At 42.1% G+C, this 27,792-nt stretch overlaps 2 protein-coding genes across 3 annotated transcripts; one reads left to right on the top strand and one right to left on the bottom strand.

The window, feature by feature from the left end:
* Positions 1-34: 34 nt before the first annotated feature.
* TRIM38 (tripartite motif containing 38) lies at positions 35-27,386 on the top strand. Of its 2 annotated transcripts, XM_061399304.1 has the most exons (9): positions 35-54; positions 12,189-12,283; positions 12,546-12,581; positions 13,777-14,320; positions 17,362-17,457; positions 19,256-19,486; positions 20,471-20,493; positions 20,589-20,701; positions 26,439-27,386. In XM_061399304.1, the coding sequence occupies exons 4-9, from the start codon at positions 13,922-13,924 to the stop codon at positions 26,957-26,959; spliced, it is 1,383 nt and encodes a 460-aa protein (XP_061255288.1). In that variant the 5' UTR covers positions 35-54; positions 12,189-12,283; positions 12,546-12,581; positions 13,777-13,921; the 3' UTR covers positions 26,960-27,386. The 2 variants fall into 2 exon arrangements, with proteins under 2 accessions (XP_061255288.1, XP_061255287.1); XM_061399303.1 differs by lacking the exon at positions 35-54 and having other exon boundaries at positions 12,136-12,283; positions 13,892-14,320.
* On the bottom strand, positions 6,498-10,328 carry LOC133236011 (tumor susceptibility gene 101 protein-like). The gene is made up of 2 exons (XM_061397755.1): positions 9,122-10,328; positions 6,498-6,650 (listed from the first exon to the last, which is right to left on the bottom strand). The coding sequence occupies exons 1-2, from the start codon at positions 9,854-9,856 to the stop codon at positions 6,498-6,500; spliced, it is 888 nt and encodes a 295-aa protein (XP_061253739.1). The 5' UTR covers positions 9,857-10,328.
* Positions 27,387-27,792: the final 406 nt, after the last annotated feature.

The raw sequence follows: 27,792 nt of genomic DNA, 5'->3' as shown, positions 1-27,792 counted from the left end.
GAAAGGAAGGCAGCATGGCATGGAAGAAAGAGCACGGCTCCTGGAACTGGAGAGGTGAGGTTAACCCCTTCTTCACTTCCTAGTGTTTTCTGTGGCCTTGGACAAGTCATTTAACTTTTCTGTATTGGTTTCTGCTTTAGTAAAATCTTCCCTGGTGGTTCAGTGGCAAAGAATCCGCTTGCCAATGCATGAGACTTGGGTTTGATCCCTGGGTTGGGAAAATCCCCTGGAGAAGGAAATGGCAACCCACTCCAGTAGTCTTGCCTGGGAAATCCTATGGACAGAGGAGCCTGGCAGGCTACAATCCAAGGGGTCACCAAGAGTCAGACATGACTTAGTGACTAAACAACAACAATCTCAGTAAAGCAAGGGTTATAATGTTCAATTCATGGGGTTACTGGGCAAATAAAATTAACAACATATGCTAACCAGTAGTAGGTCCTCACATGGCAACTCACTCCAGTATTTTTGCCTGGAGAATCCCCATGGACGGACAAGCCTGGAGGGCTACAGTCCATAGAGTCGCACAGAGTGGACATGAATGAAGTGACTTAGCATGCAGGCATGCACACAGTAGGCCCTCAATAAATGAGCTATTCTCCATTAAAGGGTTCTCTTAAATCACCTAGGGGCTTCCCAGGTGGCTCAGTGGAAAATAATCCAACTACCAATTCAGGAGACACGGGTTCGATCCCTCAGTCGGGCAGATCCCCTGGAGAAGGAAATGGCAACCCACTCCAGTATTATTGCCTGAAGAACTCTAAACAGAGGAGACTGGCAGGCTACAATCCACAGAGTTGCAAAGAGTCAAACACAACTGAGCACACATGCACACAAATCAGCTAGGTTTTCCTTAAGTATTTGGTGTCCACAGCTTAATAAATGTGAACTTTGGCTACTCTGACATCTCTCTACAAAGTTACCCGCATCCATCCTTCCTGCTTCTTATCTGTCCTCTTTCTAATCCAGTCTCTGCTTGACTCCTGGTACTTGTACTTGGGTTTTTATTTATTTATTGGCCACAAGGCATGTGAGATCTTACTTCCCCAACCAGGGGCCAAACCTGTGCCCCTTACATTGGAAGCACGGAGTCTTAACAACTGGACCACCAGGCAAGTCCCTGCACTTGTGTTTTATTTGAGATTCTTAAATTTTGGACTGTAGTTGCTACTGGGTATTTCCAGTTAGACTCTCAGCCCTTATAAAATGTGGTGAAGTCTTGCCGTTTCTGCCTTTATTAGCTTCAGACTGCCTTATTGAGTTTACTTGTGCCAGTTAATTTCTCCATACTCCCCCAAGGAGCCAACTGGAGCTAGCACCTTAGCTTAGCTACTTGGTTCTTCTGTATCGGTGTTCTATTGTTGCTGTAATCAATTACCACAAACTCAGTGACTTATTTGGAGAAGGCAATGGCACCCCACTCCAGTACTCTTGCCTGGAAAATCCCACGGACGGAGGAGCTTGGAAGGCTGCAGTCTATGGGGTTGCTGAGGGTTGGACACGACTGAGCGACTTCACTTTCACTTTTCACTTTCATGCATTTGGAGAAGGAAATGGCAACCCACTCCAGTGTTCTTGCCTGGAGAATCCCAGGGATGGGGAGCCTGGTGGGCTGCCGTCTATGGGGTCGCACAGAGTCAGACACGACTGAAGCGACTTAGCATTAGCATTAGTGACTTATTAATTACACAACACAGATTTATTCTTACAGTTCTAGAGGTCAGAAGTGCAAAGTGGGTTTCACTGGGCCAAAACTCAAGATGTCATCAGGGCCACATTCTCCTTGGAGGCTTTAGGGGAGAATTTTTTTTTTTTTTAACTTTTTTGTCTTTTCATGTCACCTGGCTTCCTTGGCTCATGGCTGCTTCCTCCATCCTTAAAGGCAGCAGCATAACATCTTCAAATCTTTCTACCTCTGACCTCCTACCTCCCTCTTTATAAGGAAACTTGTATTGATAATTATATTGGGCTCACTTGAAAAATACCAGATTATCTTCAGGTCTCAAAATCCTTAATCACACATGCAGAGTCCCCTTTACCACACAAGTTAACATATTCACAGTTTCCAGGGATTAGGATAAGAAAATCTTCAGATGCCATTACTCAGCCTACCACAGTCTACTTTTCAAAAGTGGGTAAGTAGCATGAAGAAGTAAAACAACAGTACCTTCTTTCCTGCAATTGAAAAGCGTGACCTGGTAGCAGCCCTTGTGGAAAAAGTATCTGAGACTGGATCCACCAAAAAAGGACTAAACATGGTAAGGAAAGAGTGTTCAACATTGTCCAATGCCATAGTAAGATTCAAAATAGATTTTTCAAGTTACATATTTTGTTTAAATTTAATCCTATAGTTGGATTTTGCAAGCTCCCTGGAGGAATCTTGTGTATTTTGAGAACTCGTGTATCCACAGCTCTTGGCACAATATCTGGCCTATAGTATATGTTTAATAAACATTAATTCACTGAACAGATGAATTCTTGAGTCACATTTGCCATTAAAAATCAAGTCTTCTGTAACTGGTTCAAACTCCTTAGTCCCCATCTTGGTTTTTACATAACAAAGTGTAAATCAGCTCAGTGAGCACCATAAAAAGTATCTACAACTTATTTATAAATATCAAGAGTAGTGTAGTGGAAAATATCAGAATCTTAAAAAGTTAAGTCTCTTTGGCCTGGCATTACCGACTTACCGACTGTTTCTAGTCAGAGAAATTCAATTCCACACTGTTTTTTGAGAATTTATATGTTCCAGACAGGATGCTAGCTTCCAAGAATATCATTTTGTTTAAGACCTGACCCATGACTCCACAGAGTTTGGCATCCAGAATCAGACTACACACAAAGACAGACAACAAGGATGAAAAGTAATAAAAACCAATACACGCGTGCACAAAGGGCTTCCCTGGTGACTTAGGGAATGCAGGAGACACAGGTTTGATCCCTGACCAGAGAAGATCCTACAGGCAGTGGAACAAATAAGCCTGAGCACCACTACTGAGCCTGTGTTCTAGGGCTGGGAAACCACAACCACCGAAGCCCATATGCTGAAACAGTGGAGCCCTCTTGCTCTAGAGCCCACGCACCACAACAAGGGAGCCCACCACAGTAAGCCTGCACACCACAACCAGAGAGTAGCCCCCACTCTCTACAACCAGAGAAAAACCTAAGTAGCACCGAAGACCCAGCACAGCCCAAAATAAAAATAAATAAATAAAATTATTTAAAAAAAAGTGTGCACAAAGCACTAGGAGACAACAAATAAGGACCTCTGTCAACACAAGGGTGTCAGAGGAAGGCCTCCTAGAGGAGGCAGTCTGGTCCTCATGAGTGGTGTGAAAGAGCCAGTAATAATATAGAGGAAGGAACTTCCAGGAAGAACAAGGTCATAGAGACGCGGTGTGGTGAATTAGAATTGTTCAACATCACTGGGGATTAAAGTACACTGGCATGAAGGAAATTTGGTCAACTAACTGGAAACATGACAAACATTAAAAAAAAAAATCAATTGCTTTCGACCCCGTGGACTGCAGCCTACCAGGCTCCTCCATCCATGGGATTTTCCAGGCAAGAGTACTGGAGTGGGTTGCCATTGCCTTCTCTGTAGCAGCAGCAGCAGCAGAAATAACTAGCCAAGAATAGAAATTGAAAGAGACTTTTAATATTCCCTAGTAACAAAAACTCCAAATTTTTAAGGAATTATTTGAACAAGGACAGTATGATTCAAAGGAAGAAAACAATAAAATTGTACTAAAAGACATAAAACAAGATCTGGCTAAATGGCACTATATACTATATGATTGGGTGAAAGTGAAAGTGAAGTCACTCAGTCGTGTCCAACTCTTTGTGACCCCACGGACTGTAGCCTACCAGGCTTCTCCGTCCATGGGATTTTCCAGGCAAGAGTACTGAAGTGGATTGCCATCTCCTTCTCCAGGGGATCTTCCCTACCCAGGGATCGAACCCGGGTCTCCCACATTGTAGGCAGATTCTTTTACCATCTGAGCCAGGGATGATTGGGTGGGAGAACTTAATATCATAAATATATTAATCCTCTGTGAATTAATAGACAGATTTCAGTAAAAATCCAACTAGAAGAAAAAAGGAGAAGGCAATGGCACCCCACTCCAGTACTCTTGCCTGGAAAATCCCATGGACCGAGGAGCCTGGTGGGCTGCAGTCCATGGGGTTGCTAAGAGTCAGACATGACTGAGCGACTTCACTTTCACTTTTCACTTTCATGCACTGGAGAAGGAAATGGCAACCTACTTTAGCATTCTTGCCTGGAGAATCCCGGGGATGGGGGAGCCTGGTGGGCTGCCCTCTATGGGGTTGCACAGAGTCGGACACAACTGAAGTGACTTAGCAGCAGCAGCAGCAGCAGAAGAAAAGATGGAAGGACAAACTGGAAATAGCCTAAATGCATATCAGTGGGACTAACAGAATACACTGTGATGCAGCCTTATCATAGAAAATTAAGCAACAGCTTAAAAGAATGAGTTGCATCTGTATCATTTGACCTGGAAGCTTTTGAACAATGTCATGCAATTTTAAATGAGTAAAGCAAATGTAGAACACATAGAAAGAGATTCACTTTTTCTAAATTTTTTATTTATCCAATTTCTAATTTATTTACTCAAGAAAACTCTCTGAGTATTTTTGTATGAGATTCTATGAGCCAGACCAGACTGTTAACTTTGGTTATCTGGTTTGGGTAACTAGTGAGATGCTAAAAGAAACCTGTAACACTAAACAAAAAGATGACTACAAAAAAAAGCAACAGTTATAGTCGATGCATATAGAATTGTGTGTGTGTGTGTGTATGTGTGTGTGAATATACATGTGCACTCATTTGTCTGTATGTATGTACATGTACACACATATATGTGTTCAATATGTATGGTTTTCTTTGTCTTTCTGTTCTGTGTTCTGAACAAATCTCTCAAAATTTTCTTCCACTGTCCTAAAATAGCACTTCTTAAATTTAACATGCATATGAATTACACAGGGAACTTATTAAACTGTTAAATACCTCAGTGAGTCTGGGGTGGGCCTGACGTTTAGCATTTATATCAGGCTTCCAGATGATACCAGTTCCCATGCTGGCCCTTTGCTACTTTGTCAGTCGCTCAGTTATGTCTGATTGTTTGTGAGCTCATGGATTTTTTTCCCACCAGGCTCCTTTCTGTAGAAAGAAATGCTTTTATACTCTTCCACTGTATTTCATCTATAATTTGTTGCAAGAATAATAGTTAGTCAAAAATTTATTTAGCAATAAAGTTTCTTTTTTCAATGCCCATAGTTTTCCTAGAATTTCTAAATTTTAAAAATAGTCAACCTTTCTTATTTAATTTCTATTTATTTCAGTTTCATAATTTCCTGGTGATCTTAATTAAAAGTTAATCTTTCATTTATTTCCTTAAGCAGTCCAAACATAGTTATCGTTGTCTGACTTTGAAATTATTTTTTCTTAAAGTAAATTCATGTTCCATTTGTTGAGTCTGACTCTCTCTTTTAGGTCTATAATCTTAAATTTTGAAATTTTGGTGTGCAAACCAAAAGACAATGTTTTTATTTATGTCTCCTTCTCAGTCTCTCTCTTCCCTCCTGTGTCTCCCTCAGGGCTAAGCTTAAGCTGTCTAGAATCTTTTGTGTTGCCTTCATCTGCATTTTAAGGTTCATGTTCCAGAACCACTCCAGGTCTTGCCCTAGCATTCCAAGTTCCCTGCCCTGTGACAGTATTCTGATTATCTCAAATCTGGTCTCTGATTCTGTGGGCAGCTTGACTGAGGTCCCAGTCATCAGCCTTAGTCTGTGTTTGCCGCTTGCCCCCTCAGGACTCTATCTTTCTAAGGCCCATAGCCCTGAATGTCATCAGTCAAAGATTGATCTGCAGCCTATTTCATCATGTGTTGGATTCTAAGATGACCTCGGTGATCCCTGTCTCCTCGTGTTCCTGCCTGTGTTCGTGCTCTTGAGTGTGAGTGTGAGTGACCTGGGATTTGCTTCCAACCAACAGAATATGGCACAGGTGATGGGATGTCATTTCCATGAGTGTAGTATGTTATATGCTATATTGTCCTTCATCTTGTAACATGTTTGCTCTCTTTCTCTTTTGTTGGCTTAGTGGAAGCAGGTGGTTATATTAGGAAACCCCTACAAAGGCAGAAACTAAGAGACTATTGGAGCTGAGGCAGCCTCCACAAAGAAATTTAAACCTTCAATTCTTCATCTACAAGGAACTGGATTTTTGCCAACAATTCAAGGGAGCTTGGAAGTATATATCTCCCTCATTACACTTCTGATGAGATTTTAGGTTCCTCCAACACCTGAACTGTAGCCAGGTGAGACCCTGAAGCAGAGAACCCAGCTAAGCCATGCCTGAACTCACCTACAGACACTGGATAAGAATAAATATGCATTGTTTCAAGCCACTAAGTTGCTAGCAATTCGTTTTGCAGCAATAACTAACTAATATCCATGAGCCATAGAGTCTAATATCAGCTCCAGACATCCAGCAGTGAGCCCGTCTCTGGTCCCATGTCCTTATGAAACCACTCTTTATCTCTGTCCTTTATCTCTCGTACTGTTTTAGGCACCTCCGTGACCCTGAAAGGTGTTAGAATGTAGATGGGTTTTCCTAGGGGTGGAGACTTACAGGAAGGGAAGCTGAGATTGAGTTTGACTGTGGCTAAGAGTTAGTGAAGGGTTTTAGTTCATCTCTGGAAGGAATCAGGTTCTGTCTGCAGTTAAGAGGTCCTTGGGATCTGGACTTAGGCTGTCTGGACCCCTTCAAGGGGAGGGGATTGGGTGAAAAAGAGGAAGAGCCTAGCTCAGAAAAAACAAACAAACAGGTTCATTCTTCACCTTCCCCTAGTACTCTGGATCAATGCAGGTATTGAATTTTTCCAGCTATATAATCACTGCATAAGGGAAATGTGCACAGGAGAGGGGAGGAAGCAGATATGAGTTCTGCTAGATGCCTGGATTTCTTTGAAACCAACCCTCCTCATGAAGCCCATGCTCTCAGTCCTGGAACTTCACTGTATTTACATAATAAGGAATATTTTTAATGACCCTGATCTTTCTACAAGAGTCATTCTGTAATCCTGAACTCCCTTCTCTTGGTGAACTTTCACTTCTTCAGAACATAGCTCAGAGGTTATCACCTCTGCAGAAGTATTCAAGTTCTGCCAGGAGTTTTTGCTTCTTTGTTTTTCTTCCTCAGCCTCAATACTTTTTCTTACCTTGTATAACATTTAGAACATAATTAATTTTAAAAAATATTTTAACTTTCTGGAAATTTTTAAAGGAAATAAATTTTTTTTTAGTTGATATTATTCCTAGGATCCAGGCTAGTGTCTGCCATAAAAAAGAAAATGAAAGTGAAGTCGCTCAGTCGTGTCTGACTCCTTGCGATCCCATGGACTGTAGCCTACCACACTCCTCCATCCATGGGATTTTCCAGGCAAGAGTACTAAAAAAGCTGTTCAATAAATGCTCATTATGTTAATCAGATCAGATCAGATCAGATTAGTCGCTCAGTCGTGTCTGACTCTTTGCGACCCCATGAATCGCAGCACGCCAGGCTTCCCTGTCCATCAACAACTCCCGGAGTTCACCCAGACTCACGTCCATCGAGTCAGTGATGCCATCCAGCCATCTCATCCTCTGTCGTCCCCTTCTCCTCCTGCCCCTAATCCCTTCCAGCATCAGAGTCTTTTCCAATGAGTCAACTCTTCGCATGAGGTGGCCAAAGTACTGGAGGTTCAGCTTTAGCATCATTCCTTCCAAAGAAATCCCAGGGCTGATCTCCTTCAGAATGGACTGGTTGGATCTCCTTGCAGTCCAAGGGACTCTCAAGAGTCTTCTCCAACACCATAGTTCAAAAGCATCAATTCTTCAGCACTCAGCCTTCTTCACAGTCCAACTCTCACATCCATACATGACCACAGGAAAAACCATAGCCTTGACTAGACAAACCTTTGTTGGCAAAGTAATGTAAATAAATGCTTACATTTTAAATGACAAGATTTAACTGTCATTGTTAGTATGAATCATTTAAAATCATTTATAAGAGCCAGATTAAATTTACATTTTTTTAAATGTAATGTCAAAGAAGTAGTTATGCTTTCATAAAGGCAAAGCCATGGGGACATAAATGTGAGAGTGCCATCTACTGGTGAACATATAAACAGGTAAGGCACTAAGAAGACTGGTGAAATATTAATGGGTGTGTGTGCTAAGTCACTTCAGTTGTGTCCGACTCTTTGTAATACCATGGACCGTAGCCCACCAGGCTCCTCTGTCCATGGGATTCTCCAGGCAAGAATACTGGAGTCGGTTGGCATGTCCTTTTCCAGGAGATCTTCCTGACCCAGGAATTGAACCAATGTCTACTTTAAATAATGTCTTACTTATGTAGCTTATATAAAATGTGAAAGAAAAATAGAAGCAAAATTGACAGATGTTGTGTGATATTTTCCTGGAAACTATTCTTATCCTATTAATACATGCAAAATGTAATGATATTTTTTTTAATGCAACAAATTTTATTTAGCATAGTCAGTCCCAACATTCAGCACAACAAGAGTTTACAGAGGATAGAAAGTGCATTAATAAAAGCCAGTCTTTACCAAAAGAAAACAGAAAATATATTATTGATTCAAAATATTTTACACTTGAATGATAAGCTGCAATAACTTATTTTGGGCACCTACTGATATAAGAGAAAGGAAAAGAAGAAAAGAATACTTTAGAAGAGTTCAGTCTCCATCTGGTATCAGAGAAGTCAGTAGAAGTCACTGAGACCGGCAGTCCTTCTTGCTTTCTGCATTAGTGCCCTCAGCTGGCGGAGAAGGCAATGGCACCCCACTCCAGTACTCTTGCCTGGAAAATCCATGGACAGAGGAGCCTGGTAGGCTGCAGTCCATGGGGTCGCTAAGAGTCGGGCAAGACTTAGCAACTTCACTTTCACTTTTCACTTTCATGCACTGGAGAAGGAAATGGCAACCCACTCCAGGGTTCTTGCCTGGAGAATCCCAGGGACAGGAGAGCCTGGTGGGCTGCCGTCTATGGGGTCGCACAGAGTCGGACACAACTGAAGTGTCGCAGCAGCAGCAGCAGCAGCAGCAGCAGCAGCCCTCAGCTGGAACTGTTTACGGGACAGAAGACGTACATGCTTTAGGAAGACATCTAAGTCTATTACTCCCTGCCTCAAGGCTTCTCCCAGGTAAAAAATAGTGTCTTCAATAGCATTTTCCTCTGCATACAGATTTAGGATCTGTTTGTATAGTGGGGCTGTGGGAATGATAACTTCATCAATATCATTGTTTTCAGACTGATTTTCCATTTTCTCCAGAGCAGAACTGAGTTCTTCATCCTTCTTTCTCAAAAGTTCTATGTTTTTATCAACCTCAGCTACTTCTTCATCTAAACGGTTAACCATCTGTTCGGGTTTCTGGTGACCTTTTTTCAGGTCTTCCTCTGTTCGTTTCAAGGCACTGAGTTCCGCCTGGGCACAACCGATTTCCTCCTTCATCCGCCATCTCAGTTTGTCGCTGACCGCTGAGATGAGAGAGGCTCGGATAGTGTCCTCGCTGATTGTGCCATCCCTACTGGGACCAACAGTGGTCACCAAGAGGCTGGGAAGGGTACTGGGAACTTGTTGTGGCAGGATACTGACCACCAGGTGGGTAAGGACAGCCTGTGTAACCACTGGGATTGGGAGGGTACCCGGATGGGTATGCAGAAATCCCACTTGGCATGCCTGGCATGTAGGAAGTATTTGGTGGCCCTGTTGCCTGGTATGGTGGATAGGATGCTGAAACAGTAGGATGAGAGAAGACCGGAGGTTCATCTCCAAACACCACAATCATGACTTGAATAAGCCCCAACAAGTCTGACTGTGGGTGCTTCCATTCATGTAGATAAGGAAGACATATCTTCCCATTAGCATCCACATGCTTTGCTGTTTTAATAGTCATTGAGCTAGTAGGCTTAACGAAACGTATAGGGGGATTATACGGATATGTGTCCAGCAGCCACAGGCAGATTGGAATATTGTATGTATTACCTCTATAAGGCACAGGAATTGTTCCAGTAAGGTTCATTAGTTACCTGGAACTGCCGTCATTAAAAACATATGAATCCAATACAGGTTTGAGATCTTTGTATAAACTAATAACGTTAACAGTTTCACGTACAGTTATGTCTCTGTATTTGTACTTGGACACCATTTTCTTGAGCTGGCTCTCCGACCCCGCCATGGCAGCCGCCTCGCAACTCCGGTCCCTGAAGGCAGAGGGTCAGCCGCTCCGGGGCTGCCCGAGGCCGCCCCACACAACTGCACACGGAGGAGCCAGCCCCGCACCCCGCCTCCCCCCATAATGATATTTTTAAATGTAAAAGAAAACAGTAATAACAATAAATATATGAAATGACAAATTATCAAAAGTTTTTTCCACCTCTATCCTTCCCCCCAGATTAGAAATAAAACTAGGATGCCAACTATTTCAGTTTATATTCACTATTGGAAGGCCCTAGCCAGTATAGTAAGGGAAGAAGAATAAAGGTTAATATTAAATGTTAATTGTTTAAATACTCCAATTAAAAGGCAAAGATTATTAGAATGGATTAAAAAAATGCCAGAACTGAACATATGTTAGCTAGAAGAAAAACACCTGAAATACAAAAACACAAATAAGTCTTAAATAAATGTATAGAAAAATAGGTACTATGCAAGCAGTAAGGGCATCGCCGGTGGCTCAGATGGTAAAGAATCTGCCTGCAATGCAGAGACCAGGGTTCAATCCTTGGGTCGGAAAGATTCCCTGGAGAAGGGAATGGCTGCCCACTCCAGTATTCTTGCCTGGAGAATTCCATGGACAGAGGAGCCTGATGGGCTACAGTCCACAGGTTCTCAAAGAGTAGGACACGACTGACGACTGAATGATTAACACTTCACACTTATGCAAACAGTAAGCATAAAAAGATTGGAGTGTCTATATTAATAAAAAATAGAGTTTAAGACAGAGAGCATTTCCAGAGATAAAGAGTACCATTCTGTATTGATAAAAGGGTCCTTTTTTCATCAAGAAAACATAATCATAAATATGTATGAGCTTACTGACAAGCCTTCAAAATACATGATGCAAAAATGGAAAGAAATAAAGGGAAAAAATAAGCAATTCTTTAATCCCAGTTGGAGATTTTAATATCTTTCTTTCATTAGTGATATAAAAACTAGATAAAATATCTAAAAAGTCACAGAAGACTGAAAAACCCTATCTATCACCTTGAACAAACTGGTATTTAAAGAACATTATACTGAATTATACTGAATATCTGCATTCACATTCTTTTCAAGTACATATGGTTATAGTCATAATGATAGACATATTCTGGGTCACTATACAAGTCAATAAAGTTAGAGGAATTTAAATCAGATAGCATATGTTGTCTTGGGGATTCTCTGGCAGTCCAGCAGTTAGGATTCTAGTGCTTTCACTGCCAGGGCCTGGGTTCCAACCCTGGTCAGGGAACCAAGATCACATAAGCCCCCAATTTGTGGAAATTAAGCAACATACTTCTAAATTAATCTACCATGTAAAAATCATAATAAAAATTATATTTGAACTATAGAATAATGAAAATAAGGCATATATAACTTTGTGAGAGGCAACTAAACAGTGCCTAGAAGGAAATTTATAGCTTAAACTGTTTACATTAGAAAATAAAGATAGTCTAAAATCAAAGCCCAGATCCTGCAAAGGTGATATGTCTAAAAGAAGACACCTCCACTACCACCAATAAAACTGAGATCCCAAAGGGTGATAAAGATGAACTAGAGGTAAACCCATCTCACCTCCTGGAAACTGAAAGAGCTCTGAGAACTCTGGTGCTGAGGAGGGTGCAAAGAAAAGAAAAAGAGAGAAATAGACCCTGGTAAGTTGTCACCAGAAGCCAATTTTTATACATATTTGGGTTGAAATTTCACATCACTTGGGTTATCAAAACAAAATTATTAGGTTGTTCCTTCTTTTTATTGCTGTAAAAGAAAAATATTTTTCCTACCATCTCCCCTCCCTTTCGGTACAAGCTGAGTGCCAAAGATACGGGCCATTTCACCAGTTTCCTCCCTGGATCTTACAGGGCCCCGCCTTCTGAAGTAGTTTCACTTTTGTTTGTAGTTAACTTCCTCACCCAGACCTCGGAACCAGCAGCTACGGAGGGAACTAGCCGCCAATATGTGACTGTCTGCTGTGTGGAGAAGGGACTGGAAAAGGTCAGACCAATGTTTTCTCATGTTTTCTCCACGGAGGGATAGGAGACGTGTGTTGGAGGAGGGGATGGGGGAGACTGGGTGTGTGACAGGCTGCGCGCGCGCGCGTGTGTGTGTGTGTGTGTGTGTGTGTGTGTTGGTTGATGGGCGGCGGTAAGGGAGAGGCAGGGGGATGTTGTTTCCTGATAACAGTTGCTGGATCTCTGAAAATAGCCAGGTCTTTGCTTCATGGCTTTCACACCCGGTCTGCTTACTTTTTCCACAGACTCCATGTTGAATCTCTGAAGATACAGAATGTGAGGTGAGTGAAGGTCCAGGACAGGCACCCTGGGGCCTCAGAGGAGGGGAGGTCCTTCTCCCCTGGGAACACAGCACCAGTGGCAGAGAGGAGCCTAGTGTATCGCTTGGGGAAGATAACCTGCCAAAGAACAGAAATCTCCAGAAGAAATTCTCTTTGGATCCAAGAGACTGGTCCTGGTTATTAGAGGGACATAGCCTATCCAGTAATTTTAGTTGAATCCTTGCTTTTGATTCTGGCCCTGTCAGTTCAAAGGAAAGGCCACTCAACTTCTTCATCCTCTGCTGCCCTCCCTGACAAACTCCCAGGAATGGGGAAGCAGGGAACTGGGCCAGGTTCCCAAAGCAGTCTAAGCTGTGCGTGAGAGGGTCGACTCCTTTGTCTATTGGTTGTCAGGTCCCTAGGGGTTAAGCGTTCACGGTTGCGAGGCCCTGCCTTCCTATCTGCTTCTCACCTTCCCCTATCCTGGATTCTGCAAACTCCCTGTGTTCCAGTCACTCTGAGCTCCTGAGAGACAAGTCCTGCCTGGAGAAGAGACAGTCACCTCCCTAGCTGTCAAGGAGTTCTACTCCCCTTCTTTTCCCAGCTCTCTTTCCAATCCTCTTTTACTCAGGTCTGGGAGGGGGAAAAAGAACTTGATTTCTTTACTTGTTCTTCTGGTTGTCTTTTTTACTTTCATTATCATCCAGTTAGGTTTCCACTAGGGACTTTATTATGGTGTCTTTTGTTCTTTGTGGGGTAGGAGTGAGGGTTTAATTAGAGTCAAATTTGATCATCTCAGTCAAATCCTTAATAGACCACCCCTTTACCTAAGTGTTACTACCAGTTACAAAGAAACAATTCTGGTACTAATTATTCTTGATGTTCATTAGAGGGGGAAAGACTTAAACAGTCCCTCACTGAGTTCTCTCTCTTGCTACAGCTTTGGTTGAGGAAGTCAGCCTGGTTTCTCTCCCTCTCTCAGTGCAAACTTTTCACAATGATGGAATGTTCTCTGGGCTTTCATATGGGCTTTCATATAGCTACCAATCACCTGCAGCTATTAAGCAATTTAAATATGGCTAAGAGGTGCGAGAAACAGAATTTTAAATTCTATTTAATTGTAATTACAGTGGCCACATGTAATAGTCACGATCATATTCCACAACACAGCTACATTCAATGCGTCTAAATTCCAACCTATTTCTTCTCTCTCTAGAGAAGACTCCATGACCTGTTGAAACTAGTGGCAACCAGTGTATTTCACAGAGACTCAGGAGAGGTAAAGTTCCATCACTGTGGGAAAATTCTGATTACTTCATCTCTGGGTCTAGATTCAGTATTGGAGCTTTACAGGAAAAGCCATGGCCTCAAAGAAGATGAGGGAGGAAGCCACCTGCTCCATCTGCCTGCACCTGATGACTAACGCAGTGAGCATCAGCTGTGGACACAGCTACTGCCACGTGTGCATAGTGAGCTTCTTTGAGAACCTCAACCGGATGACACCAGGGCTGAAGACATTCTCCTGTCCCCAGTGTCGAGCACCATTTACCATGGCGAGCCTCCGACCCAACAAGCAGCTGGGAAATCTCATCGAAGTCATCAAGGAGATGGACCAGGAAATGTCATGTAAGGAACATGGAGAGAAGCTCCACCTGTTCTGTGAAGACGAGGGCCAGCTCATCTGCTGGCTTTGTGATCGTGGAGCACAGCACAAAGGGCATGCCACAGCTCTGGTGGAAGAAGCATGCCAAGGCTACAAGGTGAGTGGTGGCCCACAGGGCTTCGGCGAGTACTTGGCCTCATATTGCCCCCTGAGACCTGAGATTATTTGGCCTGAAACCCAAGATTAGGATCTTGAAATCCTATATCCTGTCATTCATCTGAAAAGTAGAATGATGGGTCCTCACTAAATCAAGTCCCAAAGGTCACTTTTGTCCCTATCCTTTCTAGCTCTGATGAACTCCTCCCTGCTTTAGAATGCCATGTGCTTCAGTGCACACCTGCATGTTTTATTGCTTCATACCGTGTGTGTAATTTGAGAAACAACAATGACAACAATGTGCAAGACCACGGGAAAGGGTCTGAAAACACAGGGGTCAAAGACACACCACCTTTTAGATGTCTTACAGTCTAATAGGAAAGACAAATCAGCAAAAAGGCTGCCTGGAGTCCCCTGATTTGGATGATGGGGCAGAGCACTAAGGGGTACGGAGTAGTAACTAAGGAATCTTCCCAAGAATCACTGTTTAAGAATACATAAAAATTAACCAAATATATTAATAGAAGTATGGAGAAGGGAGAGGACATTCCAGACAGAGGGGACCACATGTGCAAAGGCACAGCCATGGGAGCATACCTGACTTGCTGTGACTAGGCCAGGGGTATGCAGGGGAGGCAAGTGATGTTATGGGAATGAAAATCAGGTTTGCATCCTAGCCCAGAGTAGTCCTGGCCATGGGGGGATTTTCATCTACAGAGTGAAGGATCAGGCTAACAATCAAAAGAACATTCTGGTACTGATACAATGAAAGGAATACTAAGCAGTAAAATTCAGATTATTCCTGTGAGAAGTGGGAAGAGATCAGTTCTAAGCCAGATTCAGGAAAGAGTGTGAGTGGAAGAATTTGGAAGTGACTGGTCATCAAGGATAAAGCAGAGAGTGAGGTTTCTAGTAACTCGTGAGTTTCTCACTCAAAGCATATACTCACTCAAAATACAGTACTAATGTGTAAAACAGAAAGCTAGCAAGAAGGTGCTGTATAGCACAGGAAGCTCAGCTCTGTGCTCTATGATGACAACCTAGACAGGTGGAATGGGGGGTGGCGGGGCAGGGGGAGGCGGCAGTGGGAGGGATGCTCAAGAAGGAGGGGATATATATATACACAAATCGCTGATTCATGATTTTGTACAGCAGAAACTGACAACATTGTAAAGCAATTATATTCCAATAAAAAGACAAAGCCATTTTTTAAAAAATCATGTAAAGGAAGACTGACCTTTGCAATCATGGAACCTAGTGGGCATAGCCTTGCTGCCTATTCCTTCTCTGTCCTGCCTAGATTTGAGAAAATTGTTGTCCCCAGTGTGAGCTCTTTGTCCCCCCCCTTCCCTGAATTGGAGGTGATCTATTAAGGCTCTGAGTCCTCCATCAGTGTATGCCAATACTGACCACCACTTAGCACATGGCTGCTGCTGCTGCTAAGTCACTTCAGTCGTGTCTGACTATGTGCGACCCCATGGACTGCAGCCCACCAGGCTCTGCCGTCCCTGGGATTCTCCAGGCAAGAACACTGGAGTGGGTTGCCATTTCCTTCTCCAATGCATGAAAGTGAAAACTGAAAGTGAAGTTGCTCAGTCGTGTCCAACTCTTGGCGACCCCATGGACTGCAGCCTACCAGGCTCCTCCGTCCATAGGATTTGCCAGGCAAAAGTACTGGAGTGGGTTGCCATTGCCTTCTCCGCAGCACATGGCAGCTCTTCCTTAAACTCCATGGAGCAGTTAATTGCTATAATGGGGATATTCCCATTGGAATTATTTCCCCACCAAGTAGTAAAAGAAGCACCATGGGGTGATGATTCTAAGCCTAGAGAGTTAGACTACTTAGTTTGAAATCTTAGTTCAGCTACTTATTAGATGGGTGGCTTTGAGCAAGTTATTTAATGTCTTCATGCCCTGGTTTCCCTAACTGTGAATGGGGATAAGAGTAGTTCCCTTCCTCCCCAATATACATGCTCAGGAGTTTGTTATAAGGCTTAAGGACATAATACATGTAAAGCTTAGAATAGCATTTGGCACATAGCAACTGCAATACTGACTTGCTAACAAGTTCTGCAGAGCCCTTTCTTGACAGCATGTAAGAATTAATGAGTATACTTACTGGGTTTAGGACAGGAGCCGATTCTTTTAGTATTGATCACAGCTAGCAATTTGATTTAGCTTAAACTTTCTTTCCATGAAAATGTGAGACACTGTTTTGAAAAATAACCTAAAAGCTTGATATGGATACTAAGTCACTTGAAAATGGTTTCATGATACCATTTTTCAAAAGGCCTCAGACCCGCCCTCCTCCATTAACTGTTTCTAATAACTTTGGCTGGCAGCCTAATCTTTCCTTCTTGACTCACCATAATACATACAAAGTTCCCTGTATGCCAAACACTCTGGCATTGGTTCTGTTTGGGTCAGTACATTATTAAATAAAATATTTTTAGGTGATTTTTATCTTGTTTTATGTGCAGCATTTCCCTGGCAAGACTGTTAGTGGTGGTGGTATAACTCAGACTCTGGGTCAGCAGATGAACTGTGATCACGGTCCAACCACCCACCAGTTACAGCACTTTGGGCAAGTTATTTATCCCCATTCTAAGCCTGTTTCTGCAGCACAGAAATGATGTTAAAAATCCTACTAACTGCTCAGGGTTGCCAGGGGAATCAAATATGTTACTGTATATACAACCCTTGGGCTTCCCTGATGGCTCAGTGGTAAAGAATCCACCTGCCAATGCAGGAGATGCAGTTCGATCTTTGGGAAATGGTAACCAACTCCAGTAATATCACCTGGGAAATCCCTTGGATTTCCAGAGGAGCCTGGCAGCCTACAGTCCACGGGGTCGCAAAAAGTGGGACACGACTTAGCGACTGAACAACAACAGCAAAACACAGTCCTTAGCATGCTTCCTGGCAAAGTGTGAGGACTCAATGCATATTCAGTTTTATTCTAATAGTCTTGGAGGGCTGGGCTGCCCCTTAGGTGGCTAATGAATTGCTGAATAGACTTTATTCATTCAATTTTTCCTTCAGGAAAAGCTCCAGCAAGCTGTGACAAAACTGAGGCAACTGGAAGAGGAATGTATGAACCTGAAGGTGTTCACGGCAGAGCAAATAACCAAGTGGAATGTAAGAGATTGGGCTTATTCATCTCAGGCTATTTTCCATCCTAGAGCTTAGATATAGGGGGTGATGGGGCAGAGCATAGTGAAAGCTTACTGTCACTAAACCAGACCAAACAGACAAAATCCAAACAAGAGACTACTGTTTTTATGCCCCTCGTTGTCTAAAATCTATGAGAATTTATCTCCAACCCCTTCAACCTTTCAGTAGTAGTTGGCTAGGATTCTGAAACCTCAGTCAGGAGAAGCAGAACTGGTATGCCCGTTTACCTAGAGTCATTCGTCACTGAGTTTCGGTTCTTAATATCTCCAAGTACCTTCCTGATTTGAAGGCCTTATTAACCTTATTGCTGTGGCATACGTACTGCAGTACAGGGCACATGTACCGCAGTACAGGTTGTGGCTCTCAGCCTTACAAGTTCAGAAATCAACCTTTGTGACTGCTAAGAAAACACAATCACTCCAGGTTGAGATTCATATTACTGAAGCTCATGAAGCTGATGAAGGAAATCTACTTGGATTGTAAGATCCAAGTGCTCCAAGAACCTATACACTTATTACTAAAGACTCTCAGGTCTATAAGACTATTTTCATGGCTGACCAGCCTCCCCCTGATCAGAGATGCATTTCTTTACAGAATATTTATGTAATTCATCAACTTGCAGACAAATCCCACAGGCCAATGAGACATTTTGCCTCTTTCAGAGGTCTCTTCCAACCTTCCAACCTCTCTGCTCCAATCTTTTAGGTATGGTTGTTAAACTTAAGCTCTCAGAGGACACTTACCTCTCTCCTTTCTGGGATCTTAGACAGTGGGGAGGATCTTGATTACAACTAATATATACATGGAAACCCCATCAATGACCCTTCAACCACAACATCACAGCCATCGAAACACTGTATGAATTGAGAAATCATCCATGGAGATTGCAATTCTCTCACCAAATGAAAGCTGAGTCTGACAAGCTGTATCATGTGGTTTCTGTCGCTCTTACACATAAGGTTGAGTACATGGAGCCGGGTTGCTGGATGACTATTTCATAGTTAACTATGACAAAAGTCTGCTACCCAGACCTCCCGCTGCTGAGAATAATGGACTCTCCTGTCAGCTTGGGTGCCTTAAAGTCCGGCCTTGGTGATGTTCACTATAAGCTTTTGTTTCAAGAAATCCTTTCAGACTCAGAGCTACCTTCTTACATCTCAAATAAAAACTCATTTTTATCCTTTTAACTGATAAAATTTTTGACCTTGGTTCTAGTCCCATGATTAAATTAGTTATCACTCCTGCCCATCTCTTTTGAATGTTGGTTGAATAAGGAAATAGGTGACTCTAGAGAATTGTGATAACCTCTCCCACATCTGAATATCTGCCTTCCAGGCATGACTCTACAATGGGACAGTTTTCCAACTTGAATGAGTCATGGGAAAATAATCTTATGGTAGCTGAGCAAACTTACTTTTGTGTGTGTATGTGTTAAAATATACATAACAAAATGTACTGTTTAACTATTTGTATGTGTACAGTTCCATTCCTTCTTCCTCCCAACTCCTGGTAACCACTATTCTACTTTCTGTCTCTATGAACTTGACAATTTTAGGTACCTCATATAACTGGAATAATAAAATATTTGCTTTTTCTGGTTTACTTCACTTAGCATAATGTCTTTAAGATTCATCCATATTGTAGCATGTATCAGAATGCCATTCCTTTTTAAGACTGAATAGTATTCCACTGTATCTATATATTGCATATCAGTTCATCCATCAATGGGCATTTGGTTTGTTTCCACTTTTCCTGACTGAAGGAGAAGATAGAGTTTCAGAAACAAAAAATCCAGTCTGACTTTAAGACTCTCCAGAGGTTCCTTCATGAGGAAGAGAAGTCTTATCTATGGAAACTGGAGAAAGAAAAAGAGCAAACTCTGAGGAGACTGAGGGACAATGAGGCCAATCTTGAACAGAAGAACCATGAACTCCAGAGCCACATCCTGGAACTAGAGAATAAATGTCAGGGCTCAGCCCAGAAATTGCTTCAGGTAAGACCATGCACTTGGAGAAAGGAGGGAAGGTATTTGTTCTTGATCTTTCAGCAGGAGAATGGTGAGGAACCATGGGAAGCTTGGTGAGGCTTGCCTGTTTCACTCAAAAATGGCACATTAGTGTAGGGAATTTAAGTTTAATGTTCCTTTTAGATACACATCAATGTTTGCAAGGTGGCCCCCCCCCAGTCTATAGAGTGGCTTTAGGTGAATTAGGAATAATATGGCTATGGTGGATTCCTTGGCTAAATGGAACCATGGGACAACTTTGGCTACCATTTGTTTCTGTACCATGTTTACAAAACTCTGACTGTGAAAGTGTCTTCTGAAATACCCTTTCAGATGACTGATGGGTGACAAAGTGGGGCAGTCAAAATGAGTGATAACTTTTTCCTTGATTTGCTTGTAGAGCCCTCCAGAGCTCTTTTGGATCCAGCCCATTACAATAAACTAAACTATGACTGTAGCTGTTTTTTCCTGTTCCTACTAACACAACTAGGGGTCACACTGTAAGGATGAGAATATAGTTTGATGCCCCATCACCATGTGATACCTGCTGCTACCACCATAGTAGCCCAGTCTCAGGGCTTAAGCCTGGGTTCACCACTTTGGACCTTTGCAATAAATGTCTCTAATATGGGCTCACTCTGAAGGAAATGAGGTCACTGAAAGCAAGTCTTTCCAGAGGGAGCATGGGACAAAGGTCCTGGTCTTCTTCCACATCACAGAGAGACGTGATTGCAGACACTGCCACTCCCCACAGAGCTCAACAAGGAAGGTAACAGATAAACATCCTGATATGCTGACTATCCTATGGGGCCAGGATGGAAATCATCGTCTCTAGGTATTCATCAATATCTAAGGCCAGGATTAGTCTTTTTACTTCTTTGGAAGGAGTATTTAGAGAGAACAGCCTCACATGCCAAGTCCCATGAAATATTGATGTTCCCACACTTATCTTTTGTCTTTGTTTCTTCATAGGATGTGAAAGATACTTTGAGCAGGTGAGTCCTATATGACTTCAGGAGGGAAAGAGGTATGGGTATACAGAGCTAAATGGAATTTACACTGAAGAAGTCTTGGTTTCTGCTTATTCTAGGAGTTGGGCTGTGAAGCTAGAACAACCAGAGGCCCTCTCTTTGGACCTTCATACTGTGTGCAATGTTTCTGAGCTTTACTTTGATGTAAAGAAAATGTTAAGGAGACATCAAGGTATGTGAGGAAGCCCTAAATGCTACAGATAGAGGGGACCTTAAGTGGTAACGAAGTTCATCACCTGTCCCCAGCAGGCTCACAGCCAGAGAGGTTATTCAGGTATCTTTAGTGTAGCTGTCACTCTCCCTTGTTAGTTTTCCCCAGTGTTTAGACAGGGACATGGGATACTGATTATCTGTGCAGACCCAGTTGGGTCCTTTGCTTAGGGTCTCACAAGGCTGCAGCTAAGGTGTTGGCCTGGCTGTGTTCTTATCTGGAAGCTAGACTGGGAAAGAATCCTCTTATAAGCTCACTCAGGTTGTTGGCAGAATTTATTTCTTTTGGGTTTGGCACTTAGGGCCCTGGCTTGTTGCTGACTGCTGGCTGGAGGCTGCCTTGGATTCTAGAAGCCACCCTTCAGCTGCTTGCACTTGAGCCTCCCACCTCGGCCAATTATTTCTTCAAAGTAAGCTAGAGAGAGACAGAGAGAGTCCCTAGAGCAAGTCTGCCAGAAAGAGAGAGGCTTATAGAGTGAAATATAGTCACATCTCATCATTATTGCCATAGTCTACTGGTCAGAAACAATTCACAGGTCCTGTCCACAATCAAAGGGAAGGAATTCCATAAGAGTATGAATACTAATGAGGGTAATGAAACTATGAGTCATGTCATCTAGGGCCACCCAAGATGGATGGGTCATGGTGGAGAGTTCTGACAAAACGTGGTCCACTGGAGAAGAGAATGGCAAACCACTTTAGTATTCTTGCCTTGAGAACCTCATGGACAGTATGAAAAGGCAAAAAGGTAGGACACTGAAAGATGAACTCCCCAGGTCGGTAGGTGCCCAATATGCTACTGGAGATCAGTGGAGAAAAAACTCCAGAAAGAATGAAGAGATGGAGTCAAAGCAAAAACAACACCCAGCTGTGGATATGACTGGTGATGGAAGTAAAGTCCGATGCTGTAAAGAGCAATATGGCATAGGAACCTGGAATGTTAGGTCCATGAATCAAGGCAAATTGGAAGTGGTCAAACAGGAGATAGCAAGAGTGAACATTGACATTTTAGGAATCAGCAAACTAAAATGGACTGGAATGGGTGAATTTAACTCAGATGACCCTTATATATACTACTGTGGGCAAGAATCCCTTAGAAGAAATGGAGTAGCCATCATAGTTAATGACAGAGTCTGAAATGCAGTACTTGGATGCCATGTCAAAAATGACAGAATGATCTCTGTTTCCAAGGCAAACCATTCCATATCACAGTAATACAAATCTATGCCCCTACCAGTAATGCTGAAGAAACTGAAGTTGAATGGTTTTATGAAGACCTACAAGACCTTCTAGAACTAAAATCCAAAAAAGATGTCCTTTTCATTATGGGGGATTGGAATGCAGGAGTAGGAAGTCAAGAAATACCTGGAGTAACAGGCAAATTTGGCCTTGGAGTACAGAATGAAGCAGGGCAAAGGCTAATAGAGTTCTGCCAAGAGAATGGACTGGTCATAGCAAATACCCTCTTCCAACAATACAAGAGAAGACTCTACACATGGATGAATATAGTAATCAGATTGATTATATTCTTTGCAGCCAAAGATGGAGAAGCTCTATACAGTCAGCAAAAATAAGACCGGGAGCTGGCTGTGGCTCAGATCATGAACTCCTTATTGCCAAATTCAGACTTAAATTGAAGAAAGTAGGGAAAACCACTAGATAATTCAGCTATGACCTAAATCAAATCCCTAACGATTATACAGTGGAAATGACAAATAGATTCAAGGGACTAGATCTGATAGACAGAGTGCCTGAAGAACTATGGATGGAGTTTCATGACATTGTACAGGAGGCAGTGATCAAGACCATCACCAAGAAAAAAGAAAGGCAAAAAGACAAAATGGTTGTCTCAGGAGGCCTTACAAATAGCTGTGAAAAGAAGAGAAGCGAAAGGCAAAGGAGAATAGGAAAAATACACCCATCTGAATGCAGAGTTCCAAAGAATAGCAAGGAGATATAAGAAAGCCTTCCTCAGTGATCAATGCAAGCAAATAGGGGAAAACAACAGACTAGAGACTCTTCAAGAAAACTAGAACTACCAAGGGAACATTTCATGCAAAGATGGGCACAATAAAGGACAGACATGGTATGGACCTAACAGAAGCAGAAGATATTAAGAGGAGGTGGCAAGAATACAGAGAAGAACTATATAAAAAAGATCTTCATGACCCAGATAATCAAGATGGTGTGATCACTCACCTAGAGCCAGACATCCTAGAATGCGAAGTCAAGTGGGCCTTAGGAAGCATCACTATGAACAAAGCTAGTGGAGGTGATGGAATTCCAGTGGACCTATTTCAAATCCTAAAAGATGATACTGTGAAAGTGCTGCACTCAGTATGCCAGCAAATTTGGAAAACTCAGCAGTGGCCACAGGACCAGAAAAGGTCAGTTTTCATTCCAAGTCCAAAGAAAGGCAATGCCAAAGAATGTTCAAACTATTGCACAACTGCACTCATCTCACACATTAGCAAAATAATGCTCAAAATTCTCCAAGCCAGGCTTCAACAATACATGAACTGTGAACTTCCATATATTCAAGCTGGATTTAGCAAAGGCAGAAGAACAAGAGATCAAATTGCCAACATCTACTGGATCATCAAAAAAGCAAGAGAGTTCCAGAAAAACTACTTCTACTTCTATCTACTTCTGCTTTATTGACTATGCCAAAGACTTTGTGTGGGTCACAACAAACTGTGGAAAATTAGAGATGGGAATACTAGACCATGTTACCTGCCTCCTGGGAAATCTGTATGCAGGTCAAGAAGAACAAGTTAGAACTGGACATGGAACAACAGACTGGTTCCAAATTGGGAAAGGGGTACTTCAAGGCTCTATATTGTCACCCTGTTTATTTAACTTATATGCAGAGTACATCATGAGAAATGCTGGACTGGATGAAGCACAAGCTGGAATCAAGATTGCTGGGAGAAATATCAATAACCTCAGATATGCAGATAACACAATCCTTATGGCAGAAAGCGAAGAACTAAGGAGCCTCTTGATGAAAGTGAAAGATGAGAGTGAAAAAGTTGGCTTAAAACTCAACATTCAGAAAACTAAGATCATGGCATCTGGTCCCATCACTTCATGGCAAGTAGATGGGAAACAGTGGAAATAGTGACAGACTTTATTTTTGGGGCTCCAAAATCACCACAGATGGTGACTGCAGCCATGAAATTGAAAGACACTTGCTCCTTGGAAGAAAAGTTATGACCAACCTAGACAGCATATTAAAAAGCAGAGACATTACTTTGCCAACAAAGGTCCATCTAGTCAAAGCTAGGTTTTTTCCAGTAGTCATTTATGGATGTGAGAGTTCGACAATAAAGAAAGCTGAGCACTGAAGAATTGATGCTTTTAAACTGTGGTGTTGGAAAATATTCTTGAGAGTCCCTTGGACTGCAGGGAGACCCAACCAGTCTATCCTAAAGGAAATTAGTCCTGAATATTCATTGGAAGGACTGATGCTGAAGCTGAAACTCCAATACTTTGGCCACCTGATGCAAAGAACTGACTCCTTGGAAAAGACCCTGATGCTGGGAAAAATTGAAGGCAGGAGGAGAAGGAGATGACAGAGGATGAGATAGTTGGATAGCATCACCGACTCAATGAACATGAGTTTGAGTAAACTCCAGGAGTTGGTAATGGACAAGGAGGCCTGGCATGCTGCAGTCCATGGGGTCGAAAAGAGTTGGACACAACTGAGCAACTGAACTGAACTGAAAAGATGAACACTAAGAGGCAGAATCATGGAAGGCTACCTTTGTGTCTGAGTGACATCATGACAAAACCTGAACTGAACTGAAATGGGACAATTTAAATGTATTTATCTTGCTTAGTTTGAATTTCTGTTTTACTGCAGATATATTGATGCATTAGATTACAAGGCACTGCCTTAGACTCTGAAAAGTGAAAGTGAAAGTGAAGGTGACTCAGTCCTGTTCAACTCTGGAGACCCTGTAGACTATACAGTCCACGGAATTCTTCAGGCCAGAATACTGGAGTGGGTAGCCTTTCCCTTCTCCACAGGATCTTCCCAACCTGGGGATCAAACCAAGGTCTCCTGCATTGCAGGAGGATTCTTTACCAGTTGAGCCACAGGAAAGCCCAAGAATACTGGAGTGGGTAGCCTATCCCTTCTCCAGGGGATCTTCCCAACCCAGGAACCGAACCGGAGTCTCCTGCAGTGCAGGCGGATTCTTTACCAACTGAGCTATGAGGGAAGCCCACCTTAGACCCTACCAGGGGTCTAATTAGAGCATTTGTATTTCTTGCCTTTATAACATCAAAAATATTCTGAACTTCAAAACCCATTTGGTCCCAGGGGTTTCCGATAAGGATAATGAACCCATATTCAGTTCCCCCTCAATTTATCAATGGCAAATAACAGTAACAACCACTACCAAGGTCTGTGACTGATTTCCAAAGAGCTCAGTCATCAACCATCTTTCAGGTGATATTACTAACCTGTAAAAATTTGATTTTCTCAGCTTGGTTTTTCCTGGATCATCCCAGGAATATTAATTGAAGCCCCAAACTTTGTGAGTCTGGCTCATCATAAAGACTCACTGAACAGAGTTAATAAAGGGATATTTACAAAGATGAGGATTTTAGTGCTAACAAGAAACAGTGAAGCAACCCAAGGCTAGGAATAGGTAGGAAGTCATCACCTTCCCAGGGTTTCAGTAGCAGATGGAGGGAGCTGTAGCTAAAGGAGAGTGTGACCAAACACAGACCCTCCAAATCATAGCCAGTGGGGCAGGACTTGGGGGTACTAAATACTTCTAATTCTGCTTCTTTTTGCCCTACGGTCTCCTCTAGTCCTTCCCATTGGCTTAACCAAACAGTAGTCAGAGGGAAGGGAGCCTTGTTGAGGTGTCCAGAGGGGTTACCCTTCCTGGACATGGAGCAGGCTGGAGAAGGTAGAGAGTGATCTGGAGGAGCAAAGGGAGAACATCCAGCACAGGGTGTATTTCCTAATACTTGATTTCCCTTATTACAACAATCCAACTGATCAGTGTTTAACCCAGTAACACAGTAGTTTCTTAACTCTCTTGCTGGAACACCCCACTACCACTTTTCATTTTTAAAATTACACTGCTGGTCAGTATCACAACTTAGTTTATCGTACCTTTTTCTGTCTTACTTGACTCTGTATAATCCCTATAGGATATTATCTGAAACAAGAAAGAAGAGCTGAGGTGTATGTCCTGAAGCCTGGGTAAAATTCTGGGATTTCCAGTAACAAGCTATGACAGCAGTTGTATCATTTTCCTTCTCTGATCCTCAGTATAAATGGTAATTAAGTAGAGATGAGGAAGGGCTCATTTATGCTTCAATATTCCATGATTCCTAGAAGTCCTCCAAGAGAGAGGAAGGACTTTGGAGAGGACAGTTAATCATGTTAACTATGGTTAGTCCTGCCCCTTGGCTTCTCTGAGTGACTAAGATGGTGATGATGTTGAAGATGATGATATCATTATTATTACTACCACTTATTGGTAATCTGTCTTGGTGACAGATATGATGATTTCCGCTTTATATTTAACAAAACTGAGGCTTAGAGAATGAATTGCCTAAGCTCATGACAGCTAGTAAGAAACAATGCTTGGATCTGAACATAGACTGATATTATTTAAAATAAACTGTGCTCTCTGCTACAAAAATCATGTCCTTATCCTTATTTTTGTTTGCAGTCAGCGTGACTCTGGATCCAGAAACAGCTCATTATGAACTAATTCTGTCTGAGGATCGGAGACAAGTGATTCGTGGATGCCCTCAGGAAAACCTTGATAATTCTTCTAGGAGATTTAGTGCCTTGCCCTGTATCCTGGGCTGTGAAGGCTTCACTTCAGGGAAACATTACTTTGAAGTAGATGTGGGAGAAGGAACTGGGTGGGATTTAGGAGTCTGTATGGAAAATGTTCAGAGGGACACTGTCATGCCGCAGACACCTCAGTCTGGATTCTGGGCCATCAGACGGTGCAAAGAAGGCTATGTAGCACTTACCTCTCCCCTAACTTCCATTCATCTGACAGAGAAGCCCCTGGTTGTAGGGATTTTTCTGGACTTTGAGGCTGGAGTTGTGTCCTTTTACAATATGACCACTGGCTCTCACATCTTCACCTTCCCAAAGGCCTCCTTCTCTGACACTCTCCGGCCCTATTTCCAGGTCTATCTGTATTCTCCTTTGTTCCTGCCTCCCCCAGATGAGTAAGGGACAGACCAAAGTCTCCTCCTTGGTTTAACTAGTATACAGAGTATAATCTCATGAGGACAGAAATGTGGTCTGCTATTTCCTTGTACCTAGAACAGTGCTGGGCTTTTAGTGCATAGTTAATAAATTTGCATTGAATAAATGGCTATAATGACTATAAAAATACCCCAAAGGGTCACACTGAACTGGGGGAAAGCAAGATAATAGCAATGATTTTGCTTTGTTCTCTCCATCCCTCTTCAATGGGTTCAGAGCTTTGATTTCTAGAGTAGAGTGCTTTTTTTCAGAGAAAATTGTATATCCTTAAACACTTATATTGCTAAACTAGAAAAAATGATGATAAAATAAACATTCAAGTAAATAAATTTAATTAATGAAATAAATATTTGGAAACTATAAGGATAATAAAGATAAAATTAGAAGTTGATTTTGATGTTGGCAAGTTACAGAAAGAAAAATAAGTCCTACTAGTTCTTTCAGGTTAAGAATGATACTATATTAGATAAACCATTGGCTGCTCTAATAAAAAGGAGAATACATAAAAAAATAGAAACATGAAAGAGCACATACTAGAATAACAATTTTGAGAACAATTTGAAGAATTATGTGCAAATAAAATTGAAAATCTTAATTAAATGCCTTTTTCAAAAGAAACAAATGACCTAACTGACTCAAGAAGGGGAAAGAAAAGCTAAACAGACTAATACATAAAAATGTAATTCAGAAAGTTACAGAATTCCTATTAATATTTAGGGAAAAAAGCAAAACAAAGAGCAGATAGTTTTATGGTTGCATTTTTTCTAAAGACAGCAACTCACTGTGTCCCTGAAGGT

This window comes from Bos javanicus, chromosome 23 (genome assembly GCF_032452875.1).
Source record: "Bos javanicus breed banteng chromosome 23, ARS-OSU_banteng_1.0, whole genome shotgun sequence".
Classification (NCBI taxonomy): domain Eukaryota; kingdom Metazoa; phylum Chordata; class Mammalia; order Artiodactyla; family Bovidae; genus Bos; species Bos javanicus.
The sequence above is the reverse complement of the archived record's forward strand: the minus strand, read 5'-3'. Positions and strand labels throughout refer to the sequence as shown.